This window comes from Procambarus clarkii, chromosome 22, assembly GCF_040958095.1.
Source record: "Procambarus clarkii isolate CNS0578487 chromosome 22, FALCON_Pclarkii_2.0, whole genome shotgun sequence".
NCBI lineage: Eukaryota > Metazoa > Arthropoda > Malacostraca > Decapoda > Cambaridae > Procambarus > Procambarus clarkii.
In genome coordinates, this window is record NC_091171.1 from 34,011,522 (window position 1) to 34,024,049 (window position 12,528).

The 12,528-nt window shown below is 47.6% G+C and overlaps 1 protein-coding gene across 1 annotated transcript; it reads right to left on the minus strand.

Annotated features, from left to right (window-relative positions):
- Window positions 1-7,431: 7,431 nt before the first annotated feature.
- LOC138367500 (uncharacterized) lies at window positions 7,432-8,010 on the minus strand. The gene has a single exon (XM_069329174.1). It carries the CDS (start codon window positions 8,008-8,010, stop codon window positions 7,432-7,434), a length of 579 nt encoding a protein of 192 aa, XP_069185275.1.
- Between the last annotated feature and the right edge of the window lie 4,518 nt (window positions 8,011-12,528).

Below are 12,528 nucleotides of genomic sequence, written 5' to 3' on the forward strand. Positions count from 1 at the left end.
TAACATTGGGACTCACTACCTCCCACAGTATGAGAACTGGGACCCACTACCCCTCACAGGATGGACACGGGGACCCACTACCCCTCACAGGATGGGCACGGGGACCCACTACCCCTCACAGGATGGGCACGGGGACCCACTACCCCTCACAGGATGGACACGGGGACCCACTACCCCTCACAGGATGGGCACGGGGACCCACTACCCCTCACAGGATGAACACTGGGACCCACTACCCCTCACAGGATGGGCACGGGGACCCACTACCCCTCACAGGATGGACACGGGGACCCACTACCCCTCACAGGATGGACACGGGGACCCACTACCCCTCACAGGATGGACACGGGGACTCACTACCCCTCACAGGATGGACACGGAGACCCACTACCCCTCACAGGATGGGCACGGGGATCCACTACCCCTCACAGGATGAACACTGGGACCCACTACCCCTCACAGGATGGGTAAGGGGGCCCCTCCACCACCACCCACACGAAGGGTATGGCTTGCATAATAAATGAACTAAACAGAAAAGAACAGACATTGTAGCCCTACACACTGCCCCCCCGCCCCCCCCCCGCCCCCCCCCCCGCCCCCCCCCCCCCCCCCCCCGCCCCCCCCCCCTCCCAGCCGCCGCCGCCTCTCCTTCCTGTTTTCCTTCCTGATAATTATGCAAATTAGCCCCATCAAAGGAATGTCGGTGAGCGTCTTTTCACGCGGCGTCGACTTATAATTACTCGTGTGTTTTTTTCTTCAGATAGTTCGCTTTACGTTCAATCTCTCGCTCACGTTTTCTGGCCTTCTCGATTTCCGGGTATAAAAAAAGGTACGAAAAAAAAGGGACTATTTTAGTTATACTGAATGTGCTACACAATGTTTTTTTAGCATAAAAGAATATATTGTGTATGGTAGGTTAATTATGATCAGAAATACGTGGTTAAAGAAATCAAATAATAATTTGGAATGAGGTTTTATAATGTATTGAACTTTGGTCACTAAACCTTGGTGCTGGTCCTGTGACTAAACCTTGGTGCTGGTCCTGTGACTAAACCTTGGTGCTGGTCCAGTGACTAAACCTTGGTGCTGGTCCAGTGACTAAACCTTGGTGCTGGTCCAGTGACTAAACCTTGGTGCTGGTCCTGTGACTAAACCTTGGTGCTGGTCCAGTGACTAAACCTTGGTGCTGGTCCTGTGACTAAACCTTGGTGCTGGTCCTGTGACTAAACCTTGGTGCTGGTCCTGTGACTAAACCATGGTGCTGGTCCTGTGACTAAACCATGGTGCTGGTCCTGTGACTAAACCTTGGTGCTGGTCCTGTGACTAAACCTTGGTGCTGGTCCTGTGACTAAACCTTGGTGCTGGTCCTGTGACTAAACCTTGGTGCTGGTCCTGTGACTAAACCTTGGTGGTGGTCCTGTGACTAAACCTTGGTGCTGGTCCTGTGACTAAACCATGGTGCTGGTCCTGTGACTAAACCATGGTGGTGGTCCTGTGACTAAACCATGGTGCTGGTCCTGTGACTAAATCTTGGTGCTGGTCCTGTGACTAAACCATGGTGGTGGTCCTGTGACTAAACCATGGTGCTGGTCCTGTGACTAAACCTTGGTGCTGGTCCTGTGACTAAACCACGGAGCTGGTCCTGTGACTAAACCATGGTGCTGGTCCTGTGACTAAACCTTGGTGCTGGTCCTGTGACTAAACCTTGGTGCTGGTCCTGTGACTAAACCATGGTGCTGGTCCTGTGACTAAACCTTGGTGCTGGTCCTGTGACTAAACCATGGTGCTGGTCCTGTGACTAAACCACGGAGCTGGTCCTGTGACTAAACCATGGTGCTGGTCCTGTGACTAAACCTTGGTGCTGGTCCTGTGACTAAACCTTGGTGCTGGTCCTGTGACTAAACCATGGTGCTGGTCCTGTGACTAAACCATGGTGCTGGTCCTGTGACTAAACCTTGGTGCTGGTCCTGTGACTAAACCTTGGTGCTGGTCCTGTGACTAAACCATGGTGGTGGTCCTGTGACTAAACCATGGTGGTGGTCTTGTGACTAAACCATGGTGCTGGTCCTGTGACTAAATCTTGGTGCTGGTCCTGTGACTAAACCATGGTGCTGGTCCTGTGACTAAACCATGGTGCTGGTCCTGTGACTAAACCTTGGTGCTGGTCCTGTGACTAAACCACGGAGCTGGTCCTGTGACTAAACCATGGTGCTGGTCCTGTGACTAAACCTTGGTGCTGGTCCTGTGACTAAACCTTGGTGCTGGTCCTGTGACTAAACCATGGTGCTGGTCCTGTGACTAAACCTTGGTGCTGGTCCTGTGACTAAACCATGGTGCTGGTCCTGTGACTAAACCACGGAGCTGGTCCTGTGACTAAACCATGGTGCTGGTCCTGTGACTAAACCTTGGTGCTGGTCCTGTGACTAAACCTTGGTGCTGGTCCTGTGACTAAACCATGGTGCTGGTCCTGTGACTAAACCTTGGTGCTGGTCCTGTGACTAAACCTTGGTGCTGGTCCTGTGACTAAACCTTGGTGCTGGTCCTGTGACTAAACCATGGTGCTGGTCCTGTGACTAAACCATGGTGCTGGTCCTGTGACTAAACCTTGGTGCTGGTCCTGTGACTAAACCATGGTGCTGGTCCTGTGACTAAACCATGGTGCTGGTCCTGTGACTAAACCTTGGTGCTGGTCCTGTGACTAAACCATGGTGCTGGTCCTGTGACTAAACCATGGTGGTGGTCCTGTGACTAAACCATGGTGCTGGTCCTGTGACTAAACCATGGTGCTGGCCCTGTGACTAAACCTTGGTGCTGGTCCTGTGACTAAACCATGGTGCTGGTCCTGTGACTAAACCACGGAGCTGGTCCTGTGACTAAACCATGGTGCTGGTCCTGTGACTAAACCTTGGTGCTGGTCCTGTGACTAAACCATGGTGCTGGTCTTGTGACTAAACCTTGGTGGTGGTCCTGTGACTAAACCATGGTGGTGGTCCTGTGACTAAACCATGGTGGTGGTCCTGTGACTAAACCATGGTGCTGGTCCTGTGACTAAATCTTGGTGCTGGTCCTGTGACTAAACCATGGTGCTGGTCCTGTGACTAAACCATGGTGCTGGTCCTGTGACTAAACCATGGTGCTGGTCCTGTGACTAAACCTTGGTGCTGGTCCTGTGACTAAACCATGGTGCTGGTCCTGTGACTAAACGATGGTGCTGGTCCTGTGACTAAACCATGGTGCTGGTCCTGTGACTAAACCATGGTGCTGGTCCTGTGACTAAACCTTGGTGCTGGTCCTGTGACTAAACCTTGGTGCTGGTCCTGTGACTAAACCTTGGTGCTGGTCCTGTGACTAAACCTTGGTGCTGGTCCTGTGACTAAACCATGGTGCTGGTCCTGTGACTAAACCTTGGTGCTGGTCCTGTGACTAAACCTTGGTGCTGGTCCTGTGACTAAACCTTGGTGCTGGTCCTGTGACTAAACCTTGGTGCTGGTCCTGTGACTAAACGATGGTGCTGGTCCTGTGACTAAACCATGGTGCTGGTCCTGTGACTAAACCTTGGTGCTGGTCCTGTGACTAAACCTTGGTGCTGGTCCTGTGACTAAACCATGGTGCTGGTCCTGTGACTAAACCTTGGTGCTGGTCCTGTGACTAAACCTTGGTGCTGGTCCTGTGACTAAACCTTGGTGCTGGTCCTGTGACTAAACCTTGGTGCTGGTCCTGTGACTAAACCTTGGTGCTGGTCCTGTGACTAAACCTTGGTGCTGGTCCTGTGACTAAACCTTGGTGCTGGTCCTGTGACTAAACCGTTGTGGTTTATTGTCTGCTGAGGTCAACTTCTTTATTATCACCCCCCCCCTCTCCCACCGTACAAGGTACGATAGTGGGGGGGGGTATACCCCCCACATTTCTTCAACTAATTAGCGCTTTCAGCTTCCACTTAGGTTCTCTCTTTGTACTTTCTCTCACTTTAACCAAAGTGTTCTTGCCCACCTTGTCAGTTTCCCGCAGCATCTTGTATGTTGCGATTATGTCCCCTCTATTTCTTCTCTCACCAGAGTTGTGAGGTTTATTTCCATTTACCTATTCTCATAGTTTAGTCCTCTTAGCTCTGGAACCAGTCTTATTGCAAACCTCTGTACTTTCTCTGTTTTGGGTTTGTTTCACAAGTCGGTCCTGCATACTCTAGCATTGGTCTAACAAAGGCTGCATAGATTGCCTTGATAGACCCATGGTTTGTGTTTCTAAACAAAGTGCTAATGCTTGCCAACGTCTCATATGCTGCCGATGTTATACTGTTTGTATGTGCCACTGGAAAGTGTGTTGTAATCATATCCTCTCGCAAATTCTTTCCTCTCTGTCTCCGTAGTTGTCATTCCCTTATGACGTAAATAACTCTTGGTCTTAGTTTTATCTTCCACATTTTCATTACCTTACACTTGTTGCAGATGAATTCTAACATCCATTTTGTGTTCACACCTGAAGTTTGTGAAGGTCACCGTGTAAGTTTCTGCAGAGTTCCTCGGGTTTTACACTGCTCGTTAACTTGACGTCGTCCTGAAGCTTGATGTGTACGAGCTCACTCCCTTGAGTAGGCCATTCACATTAATTAGAAATACTAGGAGTCCCAGGCCCGACCCTTGGGGTACCCCACTTGTTATTTTCTCCAACTCGATACCTCTTCTGACTGACCTAGTTACCTGCCCTTCAGGAAGTCTCTTATCTAATGTCTTCCAAGTTATTCATTCACTTCCCTTCTAACTCCATGCTTCTCTTTCATTACAAAGTTTATTCTCTCAGATGTTCAGTTATTCTCAAGCTGATTACTCTTTCCAGCACTCACTCCCATCTACTTGAATTGGATCGTACAGAACGGCCTCGCTTCTTGAAGGTCTGCGTTCGATCCCCGATTGTCCAAGTGGTTGGGCATCCACCCCTTCACTCCTTCCACCTATCCCAGTTCCTATCCTGTCCTTGTATCCCTCCCATGTGCAATATAGTCGTCCTGGCTTAGCACGTTTTCCTCATAACTTCATTTTTTTCAGCACTTAAGGCATACCCGCCAGTGACACTGTACCTTAGTGTCTCCAGTCTGTCCCTTTATTTGATTACTGGAACTATGTTTGCCTTTTTTCCCAGTATTCATGAAGGTTTCCAGTTAGCGAGTGTCCAAGTACCTCTACAACCACTTCTCTAACAACCATGATATTAATGCGTCTGGGTTGATTTCCTTGCATCTAATTCCTCAAGGTGCATGTTTAACCTCCTCTACAGTGACTGCTACGTTATCCAGGGCCTTTGATCTTGCATACCTGGTCTCCACGCTGGTTCTTTTGAAGACACCTCCTGAAATTTCTTGTCGAGCATCTCTGGCATTTTCCATTAGAATTTCGTCTTGTCTCTTCAACTTAATTCCATGATCTCTTCCTGTTGTTTTCCTCATTATGGGGCTATACAACAGCTTTGGCTCATGTTTAGCTATTGCCGCAATGGCGTTCTCAAACTGCCTCTCTCGCCTTCCTCTCCTGACTCCAGTGTCTTCATCTCCGACTCTCTCCAGTGCCTCTCTATTAACCCCCATTCCTAATTGTCTGTCTTTTTCTATGCTTTTCCGGTTCTCTCTGCTTCCCTTCAGTGCCTCTTGAACCCGGGTCTGTCTTTGCTGTGGTCGTCCACCTCCTCCTGGAGTGGGATGAAGAGCTCACGTCTGTACTCTCTTTTCTTCCTCATCTTGGTCTAACCGCCTCCTTTACCTCCAATATGTACTCAAGTATGATAGAGCAGCGGTCGCTAGCTCCTCGCGGTGGTAACTTATTCAGTTAAGGGGGAGAACACACATTTTATGTCGATTGGTTAATTTACTATGCACCCCATTACCGTCCTGTGAAGTGTTTTGGACTCCATACCCATACTGGGAGGGGTTATGAACTCCATACCCATAATGTGAAGGGTTTTGGACTCCATATCCATACTGTGAGGTGCTATGAACTCCATACCAATACTGTGAGGTGCCATGGATTCCATACCCATACTGTGAGATTTTTTTTTATATTTGTTCTATTAATCTTGAGTCCCAGTATTCTGCCTACATCCACATATTGGCTCTGGCGGTAGTCAAGGATAATGGAGGTCTGGGTTTGTTTTGGCGGTAGTCAAGGATAATGGAGGTCTGGGTTTGTTTTGGCGGTAGTCAAGGATAATGGAGGTCTGGGTTTGTTTTGGCGGTAGTCAAGGATAATGGAGGTCTGGGTTTGTTTTGGCGGTAGTCAAGGATAATGGAGGTCTGGGTTTGTTTTGGCGGTAGTCAAGGATAATGGAGGTCTGGGTTTGTTTTGGCGGTAGTCAAGGATAATGGAGGTCTGGGTTTGTTTTGGCGGTAGTCAAGGATAATGGAGGTCTGGGTTTGTTTTGGCGGTAGTCAAGGATAATGGAGGTCTGGGTTTGTTTTGGCGGTAGTCAAGGATAATGGAGGTCTGGGTTTGTTTTTGCAACGTGTATTATCTGCAACTTTTGTTTACGTGTGCTTATTTTCCACTGTTTTTCAAATTTGTTTATAAATGCAACTGCTGCCTTGGTCTTGTTAGTAGTGGGTGTGATGATCCTGGTTGGGATATTATTTGAGTGGCATTGTCAGCGTTATTGACCTACAGTGTGCTACCCCTGGGGTTATCTATGACCCTCTCACCCCCCCGGGGTTATCTATGACCCTCTCACCCCCCGGGGTTATCTATGACCCCTCTCAACCCCTGGGGGTTACCTATGACCGACCCACCCTCAAAGATTACCTATGACCTACCCGTTCGGAGTTACCCATCACCCTCACACCCTCGGGGTTACATATGCCCCATCCCTGTGGTTGGCCACCTCCCACCCCCAGGGGTACCTACGGCCTATACCTGCCCAGTCCGTCCATACAGCAGATTGCAGGCGGGTTCTCACCTCCATTATGGGGCAAGGGACCTGTGCCTCAGGCGAGACCTCATACTTGCACTCTACGCACTCGTCAATCCTCTCTCTCGATGCCCTCGTATGAGTGTCTTCACTCGATGCACTCGCTCTCACCTAGTTGTACTCACCTAGTTGTGCTTGCGGGGGTTGAGCTCTGTATCTTTGCGCCCGCCTCTTAACTGTCAATCAATCAACCGGTTTCCCCCCCCCCCCCCCCCACCACACACACACACACCCAGGAAGCAGCCGCAGCAGCTGTGTAACTCTCACATACCTACTTACTGCTTGGTGAACAGGTGCATCAGGGTGAAAGGAACTCTGCTTATTTATTTCTGCCTGCGCCGGGGATAGATCCCTGGACCCTAGGACTACGAATCCCGAGCGCTGTACACTCAGCCGTCAGATTTGTTTGTACAAGGGTCTGTCTTCACTCGATGCACTCATACAAGAGTCTTCACTCAATGCACTCGTACAAGGATCTTCACTCTATGCACTCATACAAAGATCTTCACTCGACGCACTCGTACAAGGATCTTCACTCGACGCACTCATACAAAGATCTTCACTCGACGCACTCATACAAAGATCTTCACTCGACGCACTCGTACAAAGATCTTCACTCGACACACTCGTACAAGGATCTTCACTCGACACACTCATACAAGGATCTTCACTCGACACACTCATACAAGGATCTTCACTCGACGCACTCATACAAAGATCTTCACTCGACGCACTCATACAAAGATCTTCACTCGACACACTCATACAAGGATCTTCACTCGACACACTCATACAAGGATCTTCACTCGACACACTCATACAAGGATCTTCACTCGACACACTCATACAAGGATCTTCACTCGACGCACTCATACAAGGATCTTCACTCGACACACTCATACAAGGATCTTCACTCGACACACTCATACAAGGATCTTCACTCGACACACTCATACAAGGATCTTCACTCGACACACTCATACAAGGATCTTCACTCGACACACTCATACAAGGATCTTCACTCGACACACTCATACAAAGATCTTCACTCAATGCACTCATTCAGAGATCTTCACGCGACGCACGCATACAGAGATCTTCACTCGACGCACTCATACAAAGATCTTCACTCGACGCACTCATACAAGGGTCTTCACTCGACGCACTCGTGACCACCAAGTCGTACCGGCCAAGAGGCTCATTGTCCCAAGTATCTGACCAAAGATGAACGTCACTGCCTAATCCATCACCAACCACCAACGTTTACTAAATCAATTCAGCCCCCAAATGTCCAGTAATAAACATGCAATAAATCGTGTGGGCGTGTGATTTACGAAGCTGTGCTGGAGAGTATGGGGCATGATTCAGGCTGTATATACATAAGACCATTCAACAGAGGTCTTTGGCTGATTGCTGGGCCCCGTGTATATAAGGTTAGGTTAGGTTGTATGGCAGTGCACAACAGAAAGTTGTATTTATATATTCGTACATTGAAACGTGTATACAGTCTAATGTAGTTGATTGTAATCATGATATATATGTGTGCTTCAGCCTACAGTTTAGACCTGTGGTCTTGTGTAATGACCCTCTGTCCTGTGTGACAGTGAATACCAGCATTATATTCTCACTTTAATAAGACCTAATTGAATTCCTCAGATTAGGCAAAATTGTAATTCATTTTTGTCAATAAAGATGTTAATAATAATAGGTTGTTAGGTTGTATTAGCTTAGGTAGGCTGTGTTAGGTCTGGTTAGTTGCGTTTGGGTTAGGTTAAGTGAGTTTGGGGTTAGGTTAGGTTATGTGGGATTGTGTTGGTTTGGGTTAGGTTAGATGTGGTTGGTTAGGGTATTTTAGGTTGGGTTGGGTGGGTTTGTGTTGTGTAGGGTTGGGTTAGGTGAGTTCTGGCTAGGCTAGGTTAGATGGGTATGGGTCAGGTTAAGTGAGTTTAGATAGATTTGGGCGAGATTATGTGGGTTGGGTTGGGTTTCAAAATTGTTTGGCGAAGTGTATTGTGGCGGAGGTGACTTGTAGCGGCGAGGGTGCTACCCCTGGGCCACGGAGGTGAGGTTGGAGGCGCCCGGTATCCTCCTTAATGAATCTTTGGGTGACTTACTGGGAGGCGAGATGAGGTGTAGTGGTGATTGGTGCTTGAGATTGGGGAGGGAAGGGAAGGGAGAGGGAAGGGAAGGGAGAGGGAAGGAGGGGAGGGAAGGAGGGGAGGGAGGGAGGAAGAGGGAGAGAGAGGGAGGTGCTCAAACGTGCGCGCACTTATGTCCTCACCTAGTTGTGCTTGCGGGGGTTGAGCTCTGGCTCTTTGGTCCCGCCTCTCAACTGTCAATCAACTGGTGTACAGATTCCTGAGTCTACTGGGCTCTATCATATCTACATTTGAAAATGTGTATGGAGTCACCCTCCACCACATCACTGCGTAATGCATTCCACCTGTTAACTACTCTGACACTGAAACAAATCTTTCTAACGTCCCTGTGGCTCATTTGGGTACTCAGTTTCCACCTGTGTCCCCTTGTTCGCGTACCAACCCGTGCTAAATTGTTTATCTTTATCTACCCTGTCAATTCCCCTGAGAATTTTATAGGTGGTGAGCATGTCTTCCCTAACTCTTGTGTCTTCCAGCATCGTGAGCTTTGGTTCCTGTAATCTTTTCTCATAGCTCATACCTCTCAGCTCGGGGACTAGCCTGGTGGCATACCTCTAAACCTTTTCTAATTTCATTTTTTGTTTGACTAGATGTAGCCGCATACTCCAGTATTGGTATGTGTATTAACCCGTGGTATTACCTTATGTGCGGACGGGCGTGTGCGGGTAGGCTTGAGCGGGCGGGCGTGTGCGGGCGAGCGTGTGCGGGCGGGCGTGTGTAGGTGTGCGTGTGTAGGTGGGCGTGTGCGGGTGGGCTTGAGCGGGCGGGCGGGCGTGGGCATTATTTAGTTAACTTTGCTACGCTCAGGCCCGTGAGACATTCACAACAACAGACCGCAGGGAAATCTATGGCCATCCTGTGGTTGGTAGAGGACCTCATACCCATCCTATGAGTGGTAGAGGACCCCATACCCATCCTATGAGTGGTAGAGGACCCCATACCCATCCTGTGGGTGGTAGAGGACCCCATACCCATCCTGTGGGTAGTAGTGAAAAAGGTTACAAAGGCACATAATGGGCTTAGAAACTGAACCCCAAAATTCCTTTAACTAAGCAAGTTACAGTCTTGATAAGCTAATTACACAGTTTAATGTGTAAACAAAGACTAGACCATGAAAGACAGGTGAAACTGGATATATGCTAATTATCAGTATATAAGTACATGACCACACTGCACGAAAATAACCCGCAACACCCCCCAAAAAGTTATTGTTTTCCTGTATATATTTCGTCTCTCTATTCTCTATGTCGTTCCATTATCAGCCTCCTTCTCTGTTTCCAGCTGGGCTCACAAAAGGGGTTGGGGACTGGTCCAAGGATCTATGGGGCCACGTAACTTACTGGTACAAGTAATTATCGAGCAATTGACTGGCATGAAGTAAATAACTGCTCCAGTCTCCCGATTTGCCACTCCGTGAAAAATTCAACTTTTTCGGCTAACCAGAAACGTAAAAAATGAAATTGTTTTCTTAAGCAGAAACATTCGAACCCAAACAACTTATCGAGGCCGAGGAATAGAAAACGTCAGTATTGCGGTGCTTTTTATACTAATGCGTCGCATTGTGAACGTATCGATCGATTCCGTAATAAATGCGACGTATTAGGCGAGAGAACGGGCCGCTCTGCTTGAAACTGATAAATGAGCAGACGGCAGAGTTGACCCGGGCATAAACAATGTATTTGTTTGTCCTGCAAGCCTTGCTCATCGGGACCCGAGGTGAGTTTATTTGTTGTGGCGAGATTATCTGGTCTTCTTCATGCCCCTTGGCTGGGTAAGTTGGGTGAGTGATGGGGTGGAGGGGAGTGATGGGGTGGAGGGGAGTGATGGGGTGGAGGGGAGTGATGGGGTGGAGGGGAGTGATGGGGTGGAGGGGTGTGATGGGGTGGAGGGGAGTGATGGGGGAGGTGAGTAATGGGGGGAGGGGGAGAGAGAGTGAGTTTTATTATTATTATTTCCTACCACAGACGTGGCCACACATTTACAATGCTAACCAGCATATATACATTTTCTTCTGTCCTCCATGGACAGGGTTAGAGATCTGTTAAACATATAGTTCAGGAATTTATTGAACAATCAACCACAGATGGTGATTGTAGTGCTTTTAAAATGCTAATCTAACCTACAAACATAATTACATTATATACATACATAAAATATTTATATATTTATACTTTGACAGGGTAAGATAGCCGCTGTAGAAACCAAGGTGTTATTAAGCCCTTAACAACTGAAGGTGATTGAGATGCTTTTTACAAGCTCAGGTTATAGTTACATCACAAACATTGTATAATAGATGTATTACATAGTCAATCTTGGGTACAAGTCCAATATATCATCAAGTGTTCCAGTATTCATATAGTATTTACAGAGTTCAGCATACCTCAGCCCAGGAGGTCGAAAGTCAGTCAATATGGGACATTCTACAATATAATGATCAAGACAGTGCATGTTTTCTCTTTCACAAAGTTGACAAATGGTGTATTCGACACTTTCACAAAGTTGACACGTGGTGTATTCGACACTTTCACAAAGTTGACACGTGGTGTATTCGACACTTTCACAAAGTTGACACGTGGTGTATTCGACATCTTCACAAAGTTGACACATGGTGTATTCGACACCTTCACAAAGTTGACACATGGCGTATTCGACACCTTCACAAAGTTGACACATTGTATTCGACTCCTTCACAAAGTTGACACATTGTGTATTCGACAAGTGGGTTTTGAGAAAGCTGCCAGATACGTCTATATCCCAGGCGTATTCTGGCCACTATAACATCAAGTAAAAATCGGGCAGAAAATCTTGTAATAATCGCTGAAATTAAGAGAGCTGTGAGAGTACTTACCAATCAGGAGAGAGTCATCAAGTTTCTGTGGATCCCCTCCCATGTTGGAATATGTGGGAATGAACGAGCAGATGTGCTGGCTGCTGAAAGCGCTGAAGGAGACCATATTGAATACTTTATACCCAAGACTCTACTACAAATTTAAGGTATTGTCAGGCAACATCACCGTGACAAGGTAACTGAGAAAAGGAGGTTAGAAGCACAAACCAGTGAATCTATACGATGGTACAACATGGTTGCAGTTGGCAATCCCAATCATTATGGCCGAAGAGGAGGAGGACGAGGGAGAGAATCAGTAATAGCAAGAATCCGTCTTGGATACAAATATCCATGGAGATATGGAATGGAAACAACAGTTGATCAGCGAAGTTGCAGAATCTGTGGTGAGAGTGATGGACACCGCCTTGACCACTATCTACGTGAATGTTAACACCTGAGAGAAATCAGAAATATGTGTAGAATAATAAACCCCACATTGTTTGAGTTAGGAAAACACTTTTTGTCAAATATTGATGCTGTTCTTAAAAGATTTCCAAATTTTGCACCCCGCAAGATAACGTAAGCTTTTAAGGG

Bases quoted from the DNA above. Each gene is read 5' to 3' on its own strand.
- LOC138367500 (XM_069329174.1), bottom strand. From the start codon at position 8,010: ATGAGTGCATTGAGTGAAGATCTTTGTATGAGTGTGTCGAGTGAAGAT.